The 17,384-nt window shown below is 38.5% G+C and overlaps 3 protein-coding genes across 3 annotated transcripts; 2 read left to right on the top strand and 1 right to left on the bottom strand.

Moving 5' to 3' along the window:
• Positions 1 to 836: 836 nt before the first annotated feature.
• On the top strand, positions 837 to 4,080 carry LOC121312561 (membrane progestin receptor gamma-B-like). The gene is made up of 4 exons (XM_041244284.1): positions 837 to 1,743; positions 2,099 to 2,195; positions 2,472 to 2,616; positions 3,781 to 4,080. The coding sequence occupies exons 1-4, from the start codon at positions 1,691 to 1,693 to the stop codon at positions 4,053 to 4,055; spliced, it is 570 nt and encodes a 189-aa protein (XP_041100218.1). The 5' UTR covers positions 837 to 1,690; the 3' UTR covers positions 4,056 to 4,080.
• A 5,144-nt stretch (positions 4,081 to 9,224) lies between these two features.
• On the top strand, positions 9,225 to 11,935 carry LOC121312563 (kinesin-like protein KIF23). Its single transcript, XM_041244287.1, has 7 exons — positions 9,225 to 9,368; positions 10,305 to 10,377; positions 10,476 to 10,604; positions 10,906 to 11,011; positions 11,114 to 11,250; positions 11,329 to 11,438; positions 11,621 to 11,935. The coding sequence occupies exons 1-7, from the start codon at positions 9,355 to 9,357 to the stop codon at positions 11,793 to 11,795; spliced, it is 744 nt and encodes a 247-aa protein (XP_041100221.1). The 5' UTR covers positions 9,225 to 9,354; the 3' UTR covers positions 11,796 to 11,935.
• Positions 11,936 to 12,306: 371 nt separating this feature from the next.
• On the bottom strand, positions 12,307 to 15,087 carry LOC121312562 (kinesin-like protein KIF23). Its single transcript, XM_041244285.1, has 7 exons — positions 14,944 to 15,087; positions 13,942 to 14,014; positions 13,715 to 13,843; positions 13,308 to 13,413; positions 13,071 to 13,207; positions 12,883 to 12,992; positions 12,307 to 12,700 (listed from the first exon to the last, which is right to left on the bottom strand). The coding sequence occupies exons 1-7, from the start codon at positions 14,955 to 14,957 to the stop codon at positions 12,526 to 12,528; spliced, it is 744 nt and encodes a 247-aa protein (XP_041100219.1). The 5' UTR covers positions 14,958 to 15,087; the 3' UTR covers positions 12,307 to 12,525.
• Between the last annotated feature and the right edge of the window lie 2,297 nt (positions 15,088 to 17,384).

Consider the following 17,384-nt stretch of genomic DNA (forward strand, 5'->3'; position numbering starts at 1 on the left):
AATGCTTTGCCTGAATGCTGTCTAACCTCCCATCTCTCCATTCCTCACTGTCCATGAAGGCTTGGTATACCTTTTGTCCATTATAACCATGACGTCGTAGAAAGGTAAAAAAATACAATAAGCATCCCAGACTGTGTTAATGTGGACTGCCTGCTATGTCTTGTTGGCTACCAAACTATGTGCAGCACAAACGAAACCATGTGTGTATCACAAACCACTGAAATGCTGCACTCCAACTGGGCACGACACGGCCGAGTGTAAAAGATGCCATTGCTAAACTGACCTCTGGTCATCTCAAAATAAAAATGACACTTTCTAAATGGAAACTGTTCCTCAAATGCGACTATGATTGGTCGTAACATTTCTAATTCCCTAGAAATCCAATTGTAGGTTAAAAGAAATGCCAAGAGATGGTTTGAAGATGCCAGAATTCAGTTTAGAAAGAAATCTACTGCATTTGTGCAAAACAGTATCATTAAAAATGTTACATACATGTGGGTTTGTGCTTTTTAGATATATGCACATGCTGTAGGCTGCATCGTTTGGTAGACCTCAATAATATCTTGGCTGGGTATAAAAGCATGGACCAGTAGAAACAAAATATGGCTTTAGTCATTACCCTTACCTTGCAGAGAAAAATACAAACCTTAAAAGCAAACAATATGTAGAAAGGGGTACAATGGTACTGGTGGTGTAAACTCACTTATAAACTCTTATAATACAGCATTTGACAAACCTAAAGGGCTTGCAGCGCTTATCTGAAGTTAAACATTACTAGAATAATCTAGAGCCAAAACGATACTTACCAGGCAGCTATTGTCCTTGTAAAGAACAACAAATAAACCAGTTACAATTAATAACGCTCTCTGCATGCCATTGGTTATTCCTTTATAAAGTAAAAACCCATGCCAAAATGTTTCTGTCACGTTTCATGACACGGTTTGTGATTTGTATTTTGTGATTCTATCAAGGCCGCAGTAGAGTTCAGAGTTTCCTAATGAAGCTTTTGTTTTCTTTGGACACAGCTGCATGAACTCAAGAAAATCATAATGGATTTTGTGATCAAAATGAAAGCGATTCAGATTTTTTTTATTTAATAATGGAAAATAATTTTTGCTTGCAGTTTGTAAAATTAATTACGAATCAAACGCTTATTTGCAAATGTTTACATGTAAAATGTGTGCTTGATTATACGTTGGTTTTTGGATCCATCTTATTTTGAGGATGGGACCAGGAAACCCAGATTACACTTGAAGCTGATTAAATTAAAACTCAAACATTTTCCAATGTTTATGCGGCCTCATTGTCATGCACGTACACATCATCTTGCAGCACTGCGGTCAAGCAGCTTAAACTCCAGGTACAGAATGAAGCATTAAAAAGCTTTTCATTCAGTTTAAAGAAACATGCCAAGGCCATAAGCAAAGCAGCAGCGAAAAACTAAAAAGAAAGTTTAATTTATAAATACTTTATAGAACTAGTTACATCATGGTTTAGGTTATTCCAAGGCAATAAGCTGTATAGTATTGCAGTGAAATACACTATATTACCAGGACTGCATGCAATTCACATTATTACATTTTCTTTTGCATGATGATCATACAAATTATTTACTTTATCAAATGTGTCTATATCAGCAGTAACAGCACGAAAAAAGAAAAACCCTAAACCCGCCTTTGTTTTAATATCCATGCTGCTGAATTTGATATTACATTCTGTGATAACACAGCAGGATAATTCAAGGTCAGTTCCTTAAATTATTGAATAGTTTGATGTGTTGCAAATTATACTATATGTAATGCAACCAAAAACAAATTGGTTCATTATTGTCCTGTATCCCACCCCCCCCCCCCCCCCCCCCCTTCATTTATTTTTAATATTGACTTAGCACTGTTCCTAACTCGGAAGGCAATTATATTGCCAGTTTAACTGAGTAAAGATAATTTCACATTTAATTAGAGTTACACTATGCATGCAGAGACATGTACCACTATTATAAATACACATTTAAAAAAATCTCGTAGAGTACCTTCTTTTAGCCCTGCAATTGAAGCTTGTATTGCATGGTATGTGTCTGTCATTCCTCACCGTGTTGTAGGTTTCCAGAACTGGAAAGACCGAAGCTGAGTAAAGCCCTTCGCACGCTGGCCTTCGCATACCCCTACATGTTCGACAACATTCCATTATTCTACAGGGTAAGTAGATTGCCTGACATTTACAGCTTCTCTTTTAAAACAGCTATTCCATATCTGGTCCCTTATACAATATACCATATAATACCCCTTATACAAGTTTACCATGGTACATCTTTACAGTAAGTTTGCTCTGCATTCCCCAGTTTCACTATGCTTGACCATACTGTTAGCAGGGTAGAATTTTAGTACCAACAGTTCCATAATCCCAGAGATGCCTGCTGGCATGGTTAGACTGTGGCATCTCTGTAAACACTGCTGCCTCTATATCCTCTCCAGATATTCCTGTGCTCTGGAGAGGGCTGCACTGACAACGAGACGAACGCCCTGCACTACAGACACACAGCCCTCGCCTTCCTCACCTGCTTCCTCTTCACTACGCACCTCCCCGAGAGACTCGCGCCCGGGAGTTTCGACTTCTTCGGTAGCTATTGTTCTTCAAAAACACTTTCCAGGCTTCTTCTGTAATTTTTTTTTATTCTCTCAACTCTTTTCATGCATGGTGACCTCATATGCAGACGGGTAAAACTGTCATCTAGTTTTTATATGGGGCAGATGGAAGGTGACAAAAATACATGAGGACCTGCCTCAATGGTCCCTCAATGAATATTTTGTTACATGGGCAAACGTGAGGACCTCATATGAGGATGCCAATGAGAAATGCATGTATTGTGCCCAGTGAGTTTCAATATTTCATGATTAAACCATGAAGTTTGTATGCATTGAACCATGCCTTTCTGGTGCCATAACCTTCCTTTATCTTTACATGAACCAGTGTCTTTGAATCAGAAGTCAGTCTCAGTTATTTAAGATGCAGTGTGATGTTTGATATTCATTAAACTGTTTCAGACTGTTTTGGCTTTGTACCTTAAACATTTCACATATTAACAACAGGTTTAAAAAACTAAAGCATTCTTAAACTCAGTACCTGCATTCGGTACTCTACTGCCTATAAATCTTCCAGTTTTACATAAGCATGTGCCTGTAATTTCACACTTTATCCTTCATCTCCTCCGGGTGTAACTCATTGGCTGCCATCCAGCCCTTTATTCAGTTAAAGCACATGGGTGGCACCGGTATACTCCCAACGGGCATGATCATTCACTAAATACAAGAATGCAATATTTTTCAAATTTCCTTTACCTCATGAAAGCATCTTAGTCTTTTGTTAAAGGATCCAACAACAATAAGTTTCAGTAATATCAAACTGTGTTTAATTCTTAGAAACGTGCAACAAAAAAGTCATACACAAACTTGACTAATTTTACATGAATTTGTAATAAAACAGCATTGATAAAGAAATATGGGCAAAACAAAGACCGATAGCTGCAGCTAAATCGATATTGCTACAATAATAACATAAAAGACTGTGAAGCAGCACATAATGGAGCAATCTAGGTCGCTTATTTATTTTACGCCCATGAAGAATATTTCGAATGGGTTTCTTTTCAGTCGACGGATTCTATTATACAGAGCACTGCGGGGGCAGTCACCACTTTTTTTATAGATCTGTAGGTATACACCTATCCAGATGGAGGCGATAAGATGGACATGTATGTATGTATTATTGAATGTATTTTTTATACAGGACACAGTCACCAGCTTTTCCATATCTGTGCAGTTCTTGGCACACATTTCCAGATGGAGGCTATAATGATGGACAAGACGATCCGACGTGCCTGGCTCCTGAACCACGCTCCCGCCACCACTTTCACAGGGACTGTAGCTGCTGTTCTAGCCTGTGTCGCATTAAACCTCTGCGTGATCCTCGCGTTCTCCTTGGCCACGTGCTGGAAACCAGACTCCAAGAAACTGAGACAAGAAAAGGCCACTACCACGCTGTATAATCAGAAAGCTTTATGAATGTTTCTTCCAAGAAAGGGACACACAGCATTTGCATTGCAGGCTCAGGTGCGCAAAGGTGCACCGTTGTATTAAGCGCACCTTAGAGCAAGCACATGTTGGTATTTTTGGTACTGGACAGTATCTGCCCAAATGGCTTTGTGCCTTACTAATTCATTTGTATTGAACTGTTGCTTTGTTAGGAAAGTGTTTTACATTGGAAAATCACAATCAAGGCATTTATTGAAGTTGTTCTGCTAACCCCCCTCCCCAACCCAACTAGATGCTTTTGCACTTGTTTTTATTCATTTTTTCCAACTATTTCTAAAGATCATTTTTCTATTACATAATCTTGTACAGTGTCAAGAAAAAGTAAAACTGATTGATTGTTAGCTCAATCCTCTAATTAAACCTTCCTCAACTTTATCAATCACTTTTGATGTGGTTGAGAGATTTAAATAAAACAGTACCTTCTATACTGTATGATCTGGTAGAAAGTGAACATCGCACACCCAAGAGTTACAAGTGAGGATTCTACTAATGCCCTTGTGCTCCTGCCTCAGTTTTAATGCTATTTTGTTATAGAACGTATTTTTTTTAAATGTCTCTTGGATACAATAAATGACAAACCAAAATATTAATACTAGTGTTTGGTTGTTTATCGGCAGCTGCAAACGGAATATGTTACTATGCCTTCAATTTATAATTCTGTAATATTGAAAGACTGCGCTTTTGCAAATTGAGAAGGTACTGTGATATTAATTCTCTTATCTATGAATATGATGTACAGACACATGCCAGGACTTCACTTTTGTAAACTCTAAATATGACAGGTTCAATTGTAAATTAGGTTTAAAATATTTTGAACTGTCTAAGACTTGTACCTCTGAAGTTTTAAAAACAGCAAGCGGGACCACAAAATATCTACCCAGGCGATGCTTCAGCACTTGAAACACTTTCATTTTAAGAACATATGAAAAAAAAAAAAACAATAAAAATAACTGCATTGTGCAATCAAAAGAAAATTGAGATTCCATGCGAGTACATCAACTTTTTAAAACTATGTTCAGATTTTAAATAATAAAGTAAGTTAAAGCACCTTGCTTTAGGTCCTGGGAATGCTCTTTGATCAAGGTGTTTCGCTGGTCATGGACATGCACCTTTTGTAACAGGTATATAGGTGGGCTATTCTTCCATATTTTCACTGATGGTGCCATTACACATAGTGACACTTTGATTAAAGGCCACTTCGGTACAAAGTCCAGCCAGCCTGCTATATTTTTACTTCAATATTAATTGTGGTTTTACATGGATCCAGATTCTCTGTGGTTTTGGTGCACATGGATCCAGATTCTGTGGTTTTGGTGCACATGGATCCAGATTCTCTGTGGTTTTGGTGCACATGGATTCTCTGTGGTTTTAGTGCACATGGATCCAGATTCTCTGTGGTTTTGGTTTTAGTGCACATGGATCCAGATTCTCTCTCTGGTTTTAGTGCACATGGATCCAGATTCTCTGTGGTTTTAGTGCACATGGATCCAGATTCTCTGTGGTTTTAGTGCACATGGATCCAGATTCTCTGTGGTTTTGGTGCACATGGATCCAGATTCTCTGTGGTTTTACTGCACATGGATCTAGATTCTCTCTGGTTTTGGTGCACATGGATCCAGATTCTCTGTGGTTTTAGTGCACATGGATCCAGATTCTCTGTGGTTTTGGTGCACATGGATCCAGATTCTGTGGTTTTGGTGCACATGGATCCAGATTCTCTGTGGTTTTACTGCACATGGATCCAGATTCTCTCTGGTTTTAGTGCACATGGATCCAGATTCTCTGTGGTTTTAGTGCACATGGATCCAGATTCTCTGTGGTTTTGGTGAGGAGCTGCTTTATTAAAAACTGAGGGCATATTTATCATGCTTAACAGAACGGGAAAAATAAATGTTATCTGCATTGCCGAGCACATGGAATACATAAACAATCACGTGCCTTTTTAAGGTCAAACAAACTAAAACCTGTTTGATTTTTTTTTTTCGTCTTAAAAACTGTTTCTGATGTTATTTTTTTTATACTTTATAACTGCAAATTGTTCTGAATTGTCAATAATAATAAATGACGATATCTGTGCCTCAACATGCCTAATTGCATTTTTTTTAAATCATTTTTTATAATTTATCATCAACGTAGTATAATATTCCATAATAGGTTGCTGAATGAATCTTTGTCCAGCAACCCCTGTAGAATAGTAAGCTCATACATAGGTTTGAATTGAATTAAAGTGTATAATACCTCTATAGCTATGCTTATCAATGGCTGTGGTGCAGCCATCATTTTTACTTAATCCAGTCCATAGCATACACACAACAAACAGAATGGATGAAAAGCCCCATGTATGTAGAAAAGCAAGTCTTAAATATTGACAGAGAGCTAGCAGACTTCACATTATTACACAAGCTATTTCACATGCTGGAGGGAAGATGGACCGGTACTGAAGACAAGTGGGAACAATTATCTGTCAATCAGAGCAAACTAGTTAGATTACAGGCCAGCGCTCGTACATGCTGTTAACTGTAAAAGTGTAGGCTAGCACAGAAATAGTAGAAGGGGTCTGCATTTCAGTCCTTACTGTTCCACAGTACAGCATATTAAGGTGGTTAGGAATGACAGAGCTGTGGAGACCAGTAATGCACTGCAGACCTACAGCTCTTAGCTTGGGATGGCTGTGCCATTTAGTTCCTCAATTAAAAAAGCTATAAAAGTCTTATTCATGATTATGATGATACAAACTGAAACAGGCATGCTTATCTTGGGAGTCCTTTTTGTAGTTAATTCCATTTTCTAACCCCAGTAAGGAAATAAATACATTGTCTATAATACGTATTTGGGTTAATTTACGAAATGTAATTGCTTTACAAAGAAAAAGGTATATAAATTGAATTATTAATAAGCTATCGGTTTTTCAACCCTAGATTGAACTATCAATCTGCCAAGACCATTGGAACAGATCACTCAGTTTCTAGAACATATAAATGCATTTAGTGACTCTTTTGGTCTGACTTTTTTCTCATGAATTCAACACACTAGTATATAATTTGAAACATGAAACAGAATGCAAAATTCTATTAAGAAGCCCTGTGTGTTAATATTTCTAACGCAGTCGGTCGGTTTCACAGACCCAGGTTAGCCCTTGTCTTGGACTACCTAATGTTACCCCAACCTAAGCAAGGTGGTCCAAGACTAGCGCTTATCGTGGTGGTTGAAACCAGCCGAGCATGTATTTGTTAGCAGAAATATATCCTACTGGAAAGTGATTAACGAATTACATTCAAATGAGGTAATGCGATTTTGATTTTTTTTTAGCTAACATTCTGGAGGCAAAACTAAAATCAATTTTCAAGAGCAAATAATTGCTCGTTCGTTAAGAGCCTTGATGACAGAATTTCCTATCCAGGCCGTTATAAGTTATGGTATTAACCAGCCCGTAGCAACCGGTATAATCGTCAAGTGCATATAACACTATGTACCCACAATTTGTTCCTGGGTATTAATTTTAATTTCCTAATTGCTTATGCCTCAAAAGTATAGAAAATGGCTATTATTCCCCACAAACTTTGCTTTTGTGACCAGGACCGTGATATTTCAAAATATCACTATTTCCAATGGGAAAACGGGCAAATGTGTGTCTTTTCGTTCAGATAAAGTCATACTACTATGAAATGTTTTTACAATTATACTGTAAATACAGTATAATTGTAAATCTCGAAAAACTACTCACTTCTAAGTCTTTTGTAGTCAATTTTTGTATTACTTTAGTATAAATACTTGTTAATTTGGATTCATATGTTGTTTTTTTTTCTGACTTTATGTGAACGAAAAGACACACATTTGCCCGTTTTCCCATTGGAAATAGTGATATTTTGAAATATCACTGTCCTGATCACAAAAGCAAAGTTTGTGGGGAAATAATAGCCATTTTCTATACTTTTGAGGCGTAAACAATTAGGAAATAACACTTACTACCCAGGAACAAAAATTATTATTTTTTTGGTTACACAGTGTAATCGTTTTAGTAGCCATTAACCAACGATTAACTGCGTGCTCTGAAGCAGAAGGCATGTCAAGAATGTGCAGGATACCTTGCACTGGCTGCTGTGCTGCGCCCCTGGGCATTAGGAACGTTCTGAGGAGCCTGATTCACACGCTATGACATTGCAGTTATTCAAGGACTAGTGCAGTAGGAATCTAGTGTTAATTAGGCCACTTTGGTAGCAACCAAAACAAACCCATTTTGTTGTGCGTCTGTCTCCATGGAGATGCCGCTTTACATTTGATTCAAATTGACAAACCCCCCCAAGTCATAAAAAAACAAACAAAAAAAAAAAAACAGGTTCCAGCCAGCCATAAGAAACCTATTGTATACAGATATGCTTATCACGGACCATCGTCATGCTACTTATTTTATACAAGGAAACACTCACTGACTGCTCGGGGCACCACTGTGGTTCACAGGACACAGGCCACAGAAATGCCCCAGATCCTGCTGCGTAGGGTACATTCAAATCTCTTCAGAGTGTTGCGATCTATTTTCTGTATGCGACTCGAACACGAAGCTGCTGTGCAGACAGAAAGAAGCGGGCAGAGATCACACAGCCTTAACTGCAGCACTGAATAACAATGGCTTGTTAATGGGCCAGGAAACAATCTCCCATGTCTCAAACGGGGGTTGAGTGAAACTTGAGGCATTGCAAGATTGCAAGTCAGTTCACTAAAAATAACACTACATTACAAACACCGAAGGGACGCACTTGGAAAAAAAAACTAATACAATTCCATTCAATGCAAAATGAAAAGAAATGAATAATAATAAGATAATAATAATAATTATACATAATAATAAGAATAATAATAATAATAATAATAATACAAACGTATGTAACCTCGTTAAAGCTACTATTACAAAACTTCCTACACAGCCTCAGTGAAGTTGCACGGTTTAGTTGGAAACGGGAGATACTTTTTCGCTTATTTTAAAGTGCTGCCCCGGCACTGGACAGTCTGTGCTCCCGATAGGATCTCCAGACAGGCCGGCGCGACTCCGCTCACTCCGGCCGCTCAGATTGATTGATAGGCAGCAAAAGCAGCCAACCACCAAGAGCTGTCGAACTGAACTTCCGGTAGTTGTAACGTCCTCCTGCCGGTGATTGGCGAGATTTGAACAAATACTTGTGTTCCCGAGCCGGAGGGAAAGTTTGAATCGAGATTGAGTGAAGAGGCTTGAGGACGAGCAGGAGACTGGAAGAGAAACAACGCCGCCTTCGCCATGATCAAACCACCGTGAGTATTTTATAAATGTGTAGATGCTGCAAATATATATAAAGTATGTTTCTTGAATGAGAAGGTGTGGCGCAGCTCACCCGAGCGTTTCCGGCCTGTGCATCGTGAGGGAATTGTTGCCTAGGGAGTTTTAATTTAGTGTCGGCGGTGGCATTAATTAGCGCAATATAAACATCAAGGGACTTTCACATAATGTATTGTAAAGCACGGACTGTAGTTTATTGGGCCTAAATTACTAATATTCTCTCAACTTCTGAATCACTAAGCTCATTTGTTCTGCCAGTTTGCAGTCAGACATGTTTGGGTTTAAATTGCGCTCGTCATTAAGAAAAAAAAAAAAAGAAATAATCTTTTTAACACGACGTTAAGCAATTTGTTTGAAAAGGGTACTGTATCGAACTCTGTGTTTTGTTGCATAACACAGAAACTTAGTTTTCTATTAAAATACATCTGTAAAGATTCTGCTCATGATTTATTTTTCTAGCAGAAGGGAGTGTGGTGTCATAATCCGGGAAATGTGGTGCAGTTGTAACAAACTAATGGGGGGGGGGGGGGGGGGGTCTTTTAAAAAGCATATATATTTATTTGTATTTGTCCCGTGAGTACTGAGTGTATTTCTAGTATGCGGTATTAACAAGTCCTGGGTAACCGTATATATAGATATTTATTTCGCACACTATTTGTAATTCTGAACTACATAATGATACCTGTCTCAATTAAAATGAATGGCAGGCTATCTTAACAAAATAAAATGGTTAAGTGCTGTGAAATATACGCATTGCCAGTTGTTGCCGGAATCGTATTGTAAAGTTTGCTTCCTAAGTGGCTCTCAATATAACAAAACGTTCAGATGGGAACACAAGCCACCACAACGTTTTGCAGTATCTTAGCTTTCCTGAAGTGGTGAGGTTATAATTTCTGATTTCTCTCCTCTAGGAGGGGTAAAACACCCCGAAGACCTGCCCTAAAGAAACCATCCAATAACAGTAACCTTAAAGATCCAGTTGGTGTAAGTTGATGAGAAAAAAATAAACAGATAGTGTGTGTCTGCCTTTTTTTATTTTTAACCTTAGTGTATTTATATTGTGGACTGTATGATTGATTCAGGTGTACTGCCGGGTCCGCCCGCTTGGTTCAGAGGACCAGGAATGCTGTATTGAGGTGATCAGTGAAACAACAATACAACTGCACCCTCCAGAAGGGAGCAAAGTTAACAGGAATGGAGAGTTCAAAGAGGTAATTGTATTTGCATCTTCAGCTAGTACATGGTAAAATGGAAAACAAACACGGACAAATCCATCAGCTAACAAAATGGTTTGAGTGAGGCAGTTATTTTTATAATTTGGACTGCTGATCTCAGTCATGACCTGTGCGTTCTGATTCATAAGGTGTAATGGTGATATTTGATTTACCATAGAATTGTTTTGCCTGCACCTGGAAAGGACATTATGGAGTGAGAGAAAGGTAACAGGAAGATTAACTTTGCAGTGTTATTGATTCCGTTGGACACAAACATTTGTTACTTTAACTCTTGTAGACGCAGTATTCCTTCAAGAATGTGTTTGGTCTGAACATATCTCAGCTTGAACTGTTTGACAACGTGGCAAAGCCACTTGTTGATGATGTCATTCATTGTAAAAATGGTAAGCAGCTTGCAACATTATCAAAACTGGTTTGACTGTTAAAAAAAAAACAAAAAAAAAACAAAAAACAAGCATTTGCATTTTCATTACTATTTCTTTTAGGTTTGCTTTTCACGTATGGTGTGACAGGCAGCGGGAAAACTCATACAATGACTGGCTCTCCTGGGGAAGGGGGTCTTCTTCCCCGCTCTCTGGATATGATTTTCAATAGTATAGGTCCTTATCAGGCAAAGCGATACGTAAGTAAATTGGCAAGGATTACCATTATTTTATTTCAAAGTAGAATATAAATGACATTTCTAATGTTTCTGCTTTAGGTTTTCAAGCCAGATGACAAAAATGGCATGGAGATTCAGACCTCCGTTGATGCTTTGTTAGAAAGGCAAAAAAGAGAGAGCCAAACATCTGCACCGAAGACTCCTTCTAGGTAGGGTTAAGCCTTTGAATAGATTTTTGTGGACTTGCGCTTGTGCACTGTTTGTTTTTCACCAGGTTGAATCTGGTTTGAATTCTGTTGCATACACTGCACAACTCCATAATTCATTGATGATGGACGTAAACCTATGCTTTAAAAATACCCCACAACTTTAACATTTGTTTCTATTCTAGGCAAAGGCCAGATCCAGAGTTTGCTGACATGATCAATGTAGAAGATACTTGCAAGGCAGAGGGTATCGATGAAGACAGTGTCTACAGTGTTTTTGTTTCATACATAGAAATCTATAATAATTACATCTATGATCTCCTAGAGGAAGTCCCATATGATCCAATAAGGCCAAAGTAAGTACTATAAGATTATTCAGCTTGCTTTAAAAATGTGAGTAACTAACTTCATTTAACTTAGAGGGGATGTGCGAGTGTCTTTCATGTACACTGTGAGTGACCTTGTTAAAACATTCCAGTTATTTACACAAGTATCTACCAGGGTGTTTTCAGTTATGGATATGTGTCAGTGGCACTGGCACTGGAACACTTTTTAAATTGGGGGTGCTGAAAGCAATTGAACAAAACTGTAACCCCAGTATATGATGGAAGACATGCAAAGCCAAGAGGGTGCTACCGCACCCCTAGTTCCAGCACCCTTGCTATCTGTTTCTGCTTTGCACAGGGGTATTGTCAGTATCACCCTGGAAAGCTAAATCCAAGGTACATTAGCTTTCAGGGTGATACTGACAATACCCCTGTGCAAAGCAGAAACAGATAGCAAGGGTGCTGGAACTAGGGGTGCTAGGGGTGCAGCAGCACCCCCTTGGCTTTACATGGCTTCCATCATACACAGGGGTTACAGTTCTGTAAAATGGCTTTCAGCACCCCCACTTTAAAAACGGTTCCAGTGCCAGTGCCACTGACACATATCCATAACTGAAAACACCCTGGTAGATACTTGTGTAAATAACTGGAATGTTTTAACAAGGTCACTCACAGTGTACATGAAAGACACTCGCACATCCCCTCTAAGTTAAATGAAGTTAGTTACTCACATTTTTAAAGCAAGCTGAATAATCTTATAGTACTTACTTTGGCCTTATTGGATCATATGGGACTTCCTCTAGGAGATCATAGATGTAATTATTATAGATTTCTATGTATGAAACAAAAACACTGTAGACACTGTCTTCATCGATACCCTCTGCCTTGCAAGTATCTTCTACATTGATCATGTCAGCAAACTCTGGATCTGGCCTTTGCCTAGAATAGAAACAAATGTTAAAGTTGTGGGGTATTTTTAAAGCATAGGTTTACGTCCATCATCAATGAATTATGGAGTTGTGCAGTGTATGCAACAGAATTCAAACCAGATTCAACCTGGTGAAAAACAAACAGTGCACAAGCGCAAGTCCACAAAAATCTATTCAAAGGCTTAACCCTACCTAGAAGGAGTCTTCGGTGCAGATGTTTGGCTCTCTCTTTTTTGCCTTTCTAACAAAGCATCAACGGAGGTCTGAATCTCCATGCCATTTTTGTCATCTGGCTTGAAAACCTAAAGCAGAAACATTAGAAATGTCATTTATATTCTACTTTGAAATAAAATAATGGTAATCCTTGCCAATTTACTTACGTATCGCTTTGCCTGATAAGGACCTATACTATTGAAAATCATATCCAGAGAGCGGGGAAGAAGACCCCCTTCCCCAGGAGAGCCAGTCATTGTATGAGTTTTCCCGCTGCCTGTCACACCATACGTGAAAAGCAAACCTAAAAGAAATAGTAAAGTATGAAATGCAAATGCTTTTTTTTTTTTTTTTTTTTTTTTTTTAACATCAAACCAGTTTAGATAATGTTGCAAGCTGCTTACCATTTTTACAATGAATGACATCATCAACAAGTGGCTTTGCCACGTTGTCAAACAGTTCAAGCTGAGATATGTTCAGACCAAACACATTCTTGAAGGAATACTGCGTCTACAAGAGTTAAAGTAACAAATGTTTGTGTCCAACGGAATCAATAACACTGCAAAGTTAATCTTCCTGTTACCTTTCTCTCACTCCATAATGTCCTTTCCAGGTGCAGGCAAAACAATTCTATGGTAAATCAAATATCACCATTACACCTTATGAATCAGAACGCACAGGTCATGACTGAGATCAGCAGTCCAAATTATAAAAATAACTGCCTCACTCAAACCATTTTGTTAGCTGATGGATTTGTCCGTGTTTGTTTTCCATTTTACCATGTACTAGCTGAAGATGCAAATACAATTACCTCTTTGAACTCTCCATTCCTGTTAACTTTGCTCCCTTCTGGAGGGTGCAGTTGTATTGTTGTTTCACTGATCACCTCAATACAGCATTCCTGGTCCTCTGAACCAAGCGGGCGGACCCGGCAGTACACCTGAATCAATCATACAGTCCACAATATAAATACACTAAGGTTAAAAATAAAAAAAGGCAGACACACACTATCTGTTTATTTTTTTCTCATCAACTTACACCAACTGGATCTTTAAGGTTACTGTTATTGGATGGTTTCTTTAGGGCAGGTCTTCGGGGTGTTTTACCCCTCCTAGAGGAGAGAAATCAGAAATTATAACCTCACCACTTCAGGAAAGCTAAGATACTGCAAAACGTTGTGGTGGCTTGTGTTCCCATCTGAACGTTTTGTTATATTGAGAGCCACTTAGGAAGCAAACTTTACAATACGATTCCGGCAACAACTGGCAATGCGTATATTTCACAGCACTTAACCATTTTATTTTGTTAAGATAGCCTGCCATTCATTTTAATTGAGACAGGTATCATTATGTAGTTCAGAATTACAAATAGTGTGCGAAATAAATATCTATATATACGGTTACCCAGGACTTGTTAATACCGCATACTAGAAATACACTCAGTACTCACGGGACAAATACAAATAAATATATATGCTTTTTAAAAGACCCCCCCCCCCCCATTTAGTTTGTTACACTGCACCTACATTTCCCGGATTATGACACCACACTCCCTTCTGCTAGAAAAATAAATCATGAGCAGAATCTTTATAGATGTATTTTAATAGAAAACTAAGTTTCTGTGTTATGCAACAAAACAGAGTTCGATACAGTACCCTTTTCAAACAAATTGCTTAACGTCGTGTTAAAAAGATTATTTCTTTTTTTTTTTTTTTTTATGACGAGCGCAATTTAAACCCAAACATGTCTGACTGCAAACTGGCAGAACAAATGAGCTTAGTGATTCAGAAGTTGAGAGAATATTAGTAATTTAGGCCCAATAAACTACAGTCCGTGCTTTACAATACATTATGTGAAAGTCCCTTGATGTTTATATTGCGCTAATTAATGCCACCGCCGACACTAAATTAAAACTCCCTAGGCAACAATTCCCTCACGATGCACAGGCCGGAAACGCTCGGGTGAGCTGCGCCACACCTTCTCATTCAAGAAACATACTTTATATATATTTGCAGCGTCTACACATTTATAAAATACTCACGGTGGTTTGATCATGGCGAAGGCGGCGTTGTTTCTCTTCCAGTCTCCTGCTCGTCCTCAAGCCTCTTCACTCAATCTCGATTCAAACTTTCCCTCCGGCTCGGGAACACAAGTATTTGTTCAAATCTCGCCAATCACCGGCAGGAGGACGTTACAACTACCGGAAGTTCAGTTCGACAGCTCTTGGTGGTTGGCTGCTTTTGCTGCCTATCAATCAATCTGAGCGGCCGGAGTGAGCGGAGTCGCGCCGGCCTGTCTGGAGATCCTATCGGGAGCACAGACTGTCCAGTGCCGGGGCAGCACTTTAAAATAAGCGAAAAAGTATCTCCCGTTTCCAACTAAACCGTGCAACTTCACTGAGGCTGTGTAGGAAGTTTTGTAATAGTAGCTTTAACGAGGTTACATACGTTTGTATTATTATTATTATTATTATTATTATTATTATTATTATTATTATTATTATGATATTATTCATTTCTTTTCATTTTGCATTGAATGGAATTGTATTAGTTTTTTTTTCCAAGTGCGTCCCTTCGGTGTTTGTAATGTAGTGTTATTTTTAGTGAACTGACTTGCAATCTTGCAATGCCTCAAGTTTCACTCAACCCCCGTTTGAGACATGGGAGATTGTTTCCTGGCCCATTAACAAGCCATTGTTATTCAGTGCTGCAGTTAAGGCTGTGTGATCTCTGCCCGCTTCTTTCTGTCTGCACAGCAGCTTCGTGTTCGAGTCGCATACAGAAAATAGATCGCAACACTCTGAAGAGATTTGAATGTACCCTACGCAGCAGGATCTGGGGCATTTCTGTGGCCTGTGTCCTGTGAACCACAGTGGTGCCCCGAGCAGTCAGTGAGTGTTTCCTTGTATAAAATAAGTAGCATGACGATGGTTTCCCGTGATAAGGCATATCTGTATACAATAGGTTTCTTTATGCTGGAACCTGTTTTTTTTTTTTTGTTTGTTTTTTTGGAGACAGTGACCTTAGATGACAATTTCGCCGTAGCGGTACTCCCAACACGTGTTGTTTTACATCAAACTAGACACTATGGTTTGCGAGGCGATTATTGTGCTCTAAGCATGCGAATACAGGAACCTATGTATCGTGTATAGCTGAAGAACCGTTCTTAGTGTTAGGTGGTGGGAGTCTAACTGACAGTGAAAAATGATATCCGCGTCGTTTCGTCGGCATTGTCAATTGGAATCAAATGTAAAGCGGCATCTCCATGGAGGCAGACGCACAACAAAATGGGTTTGTTTTGGTTGCTACCAAAGTGGCCTAATTAACACTAGATTCCTACTGCACTAGTCCTTGAATAACTGCAATGTCATAGCGTGTGAATCAGGCTCCTCAGAACGTTCCTAATGCCCAGGGGCGCAGCACAGCAGCCAGTGCAAGGTATCCTGCACATTCTTGACATGCCTTCTGCTTCAGAGCACGCAGTTAATCGTTGGTTAATGGCTACTAAAACGATTACACTGTGTAACCAAATAAAATAATAATTTTTTGTTCCTGGGTAGTAAGTGTTATTTCCTAATTGCTTATGCCTCAAAAGTATAGAAAATGGCTATTATTCCCCACAAACTTTGCTTTTGTGACCAGGACAGTGATATTTCAAAATATCACTATTTCCAATGGGAAAACGGGAAAAATGTGTGTCTTTTCGTTCACATAAAGTCTGAAAAAAACAACATATGAATCCAAATTAACATGTATTTATACTAAAGTAATACAAAGATGACTACAAAAGATTTAGAAGTGAGTAGTTTTTGGAGATTTACAATTATACTGTAAATACAGTATAATTGTAAACATTCATATGTATGACTTTATGTGAACGAAAAGACACACATTTGCCCATTTTCCCATTGGAAATAGTGATATTTTGAAATATCACTGTCCTGGTCACAAAAGCAAAGTTTGTGGGGAATAATAGCCATGTTCTATACTTTTGAGGCATAAGCAATTAGGAAATAACACTTACTACCCAGGAACAAAAAATTGTGTTACATAGTGTTATCTGCACTTGACGGATTCTGAACGGTGCTACGGGCTGGTTATACCATAACTATAACGCTTTATAGGAATTCTGTCATCAAGGCTTAACGAACGAGCAATTATTTGCTCTTGAAAATTGATTTTAGTTTTGCCTCCAGAATGTTAGCTAAAAAAAAATCAAAATCGCATTACCTCATTTGAATGTAATTCGTTAATCACTTTCCAGTAGGATATATTTCTGCTAACAAATACATGCTCGGCTGGTTTCAACCACCACGATAAGCGCTAGTCTTGGACCACCTTGCTTAGGTTGGGGTAACATTAGGTAGTCCAAGACAAGGGCTAACCTGGGTCTGTGAAACCGACCGACTGCGTTAGAAATATTAACACACAGGGCTTCTTAATAGAATTTTGCATTCTGTTTCATGTTTCAAATTATATACTA

Source organism: Polyodon spathula, unplaced genomic scaffold (genome assembly GCF_017654505.1).
Source record: "Polyodon spathula isolate WHYD16114869_AA unplaced genomic scaffold, ASM1765450v1 scaffolds_3968, whole genome shotgun sequence".
Classification (NCBI taxonomy): domain Eukaryota; kingdom Metazoa; phylum Chordata; class Actinopteri; order Acipenseriformes; family Polyodontidae; genus Polyodon; species Polyodon spathula.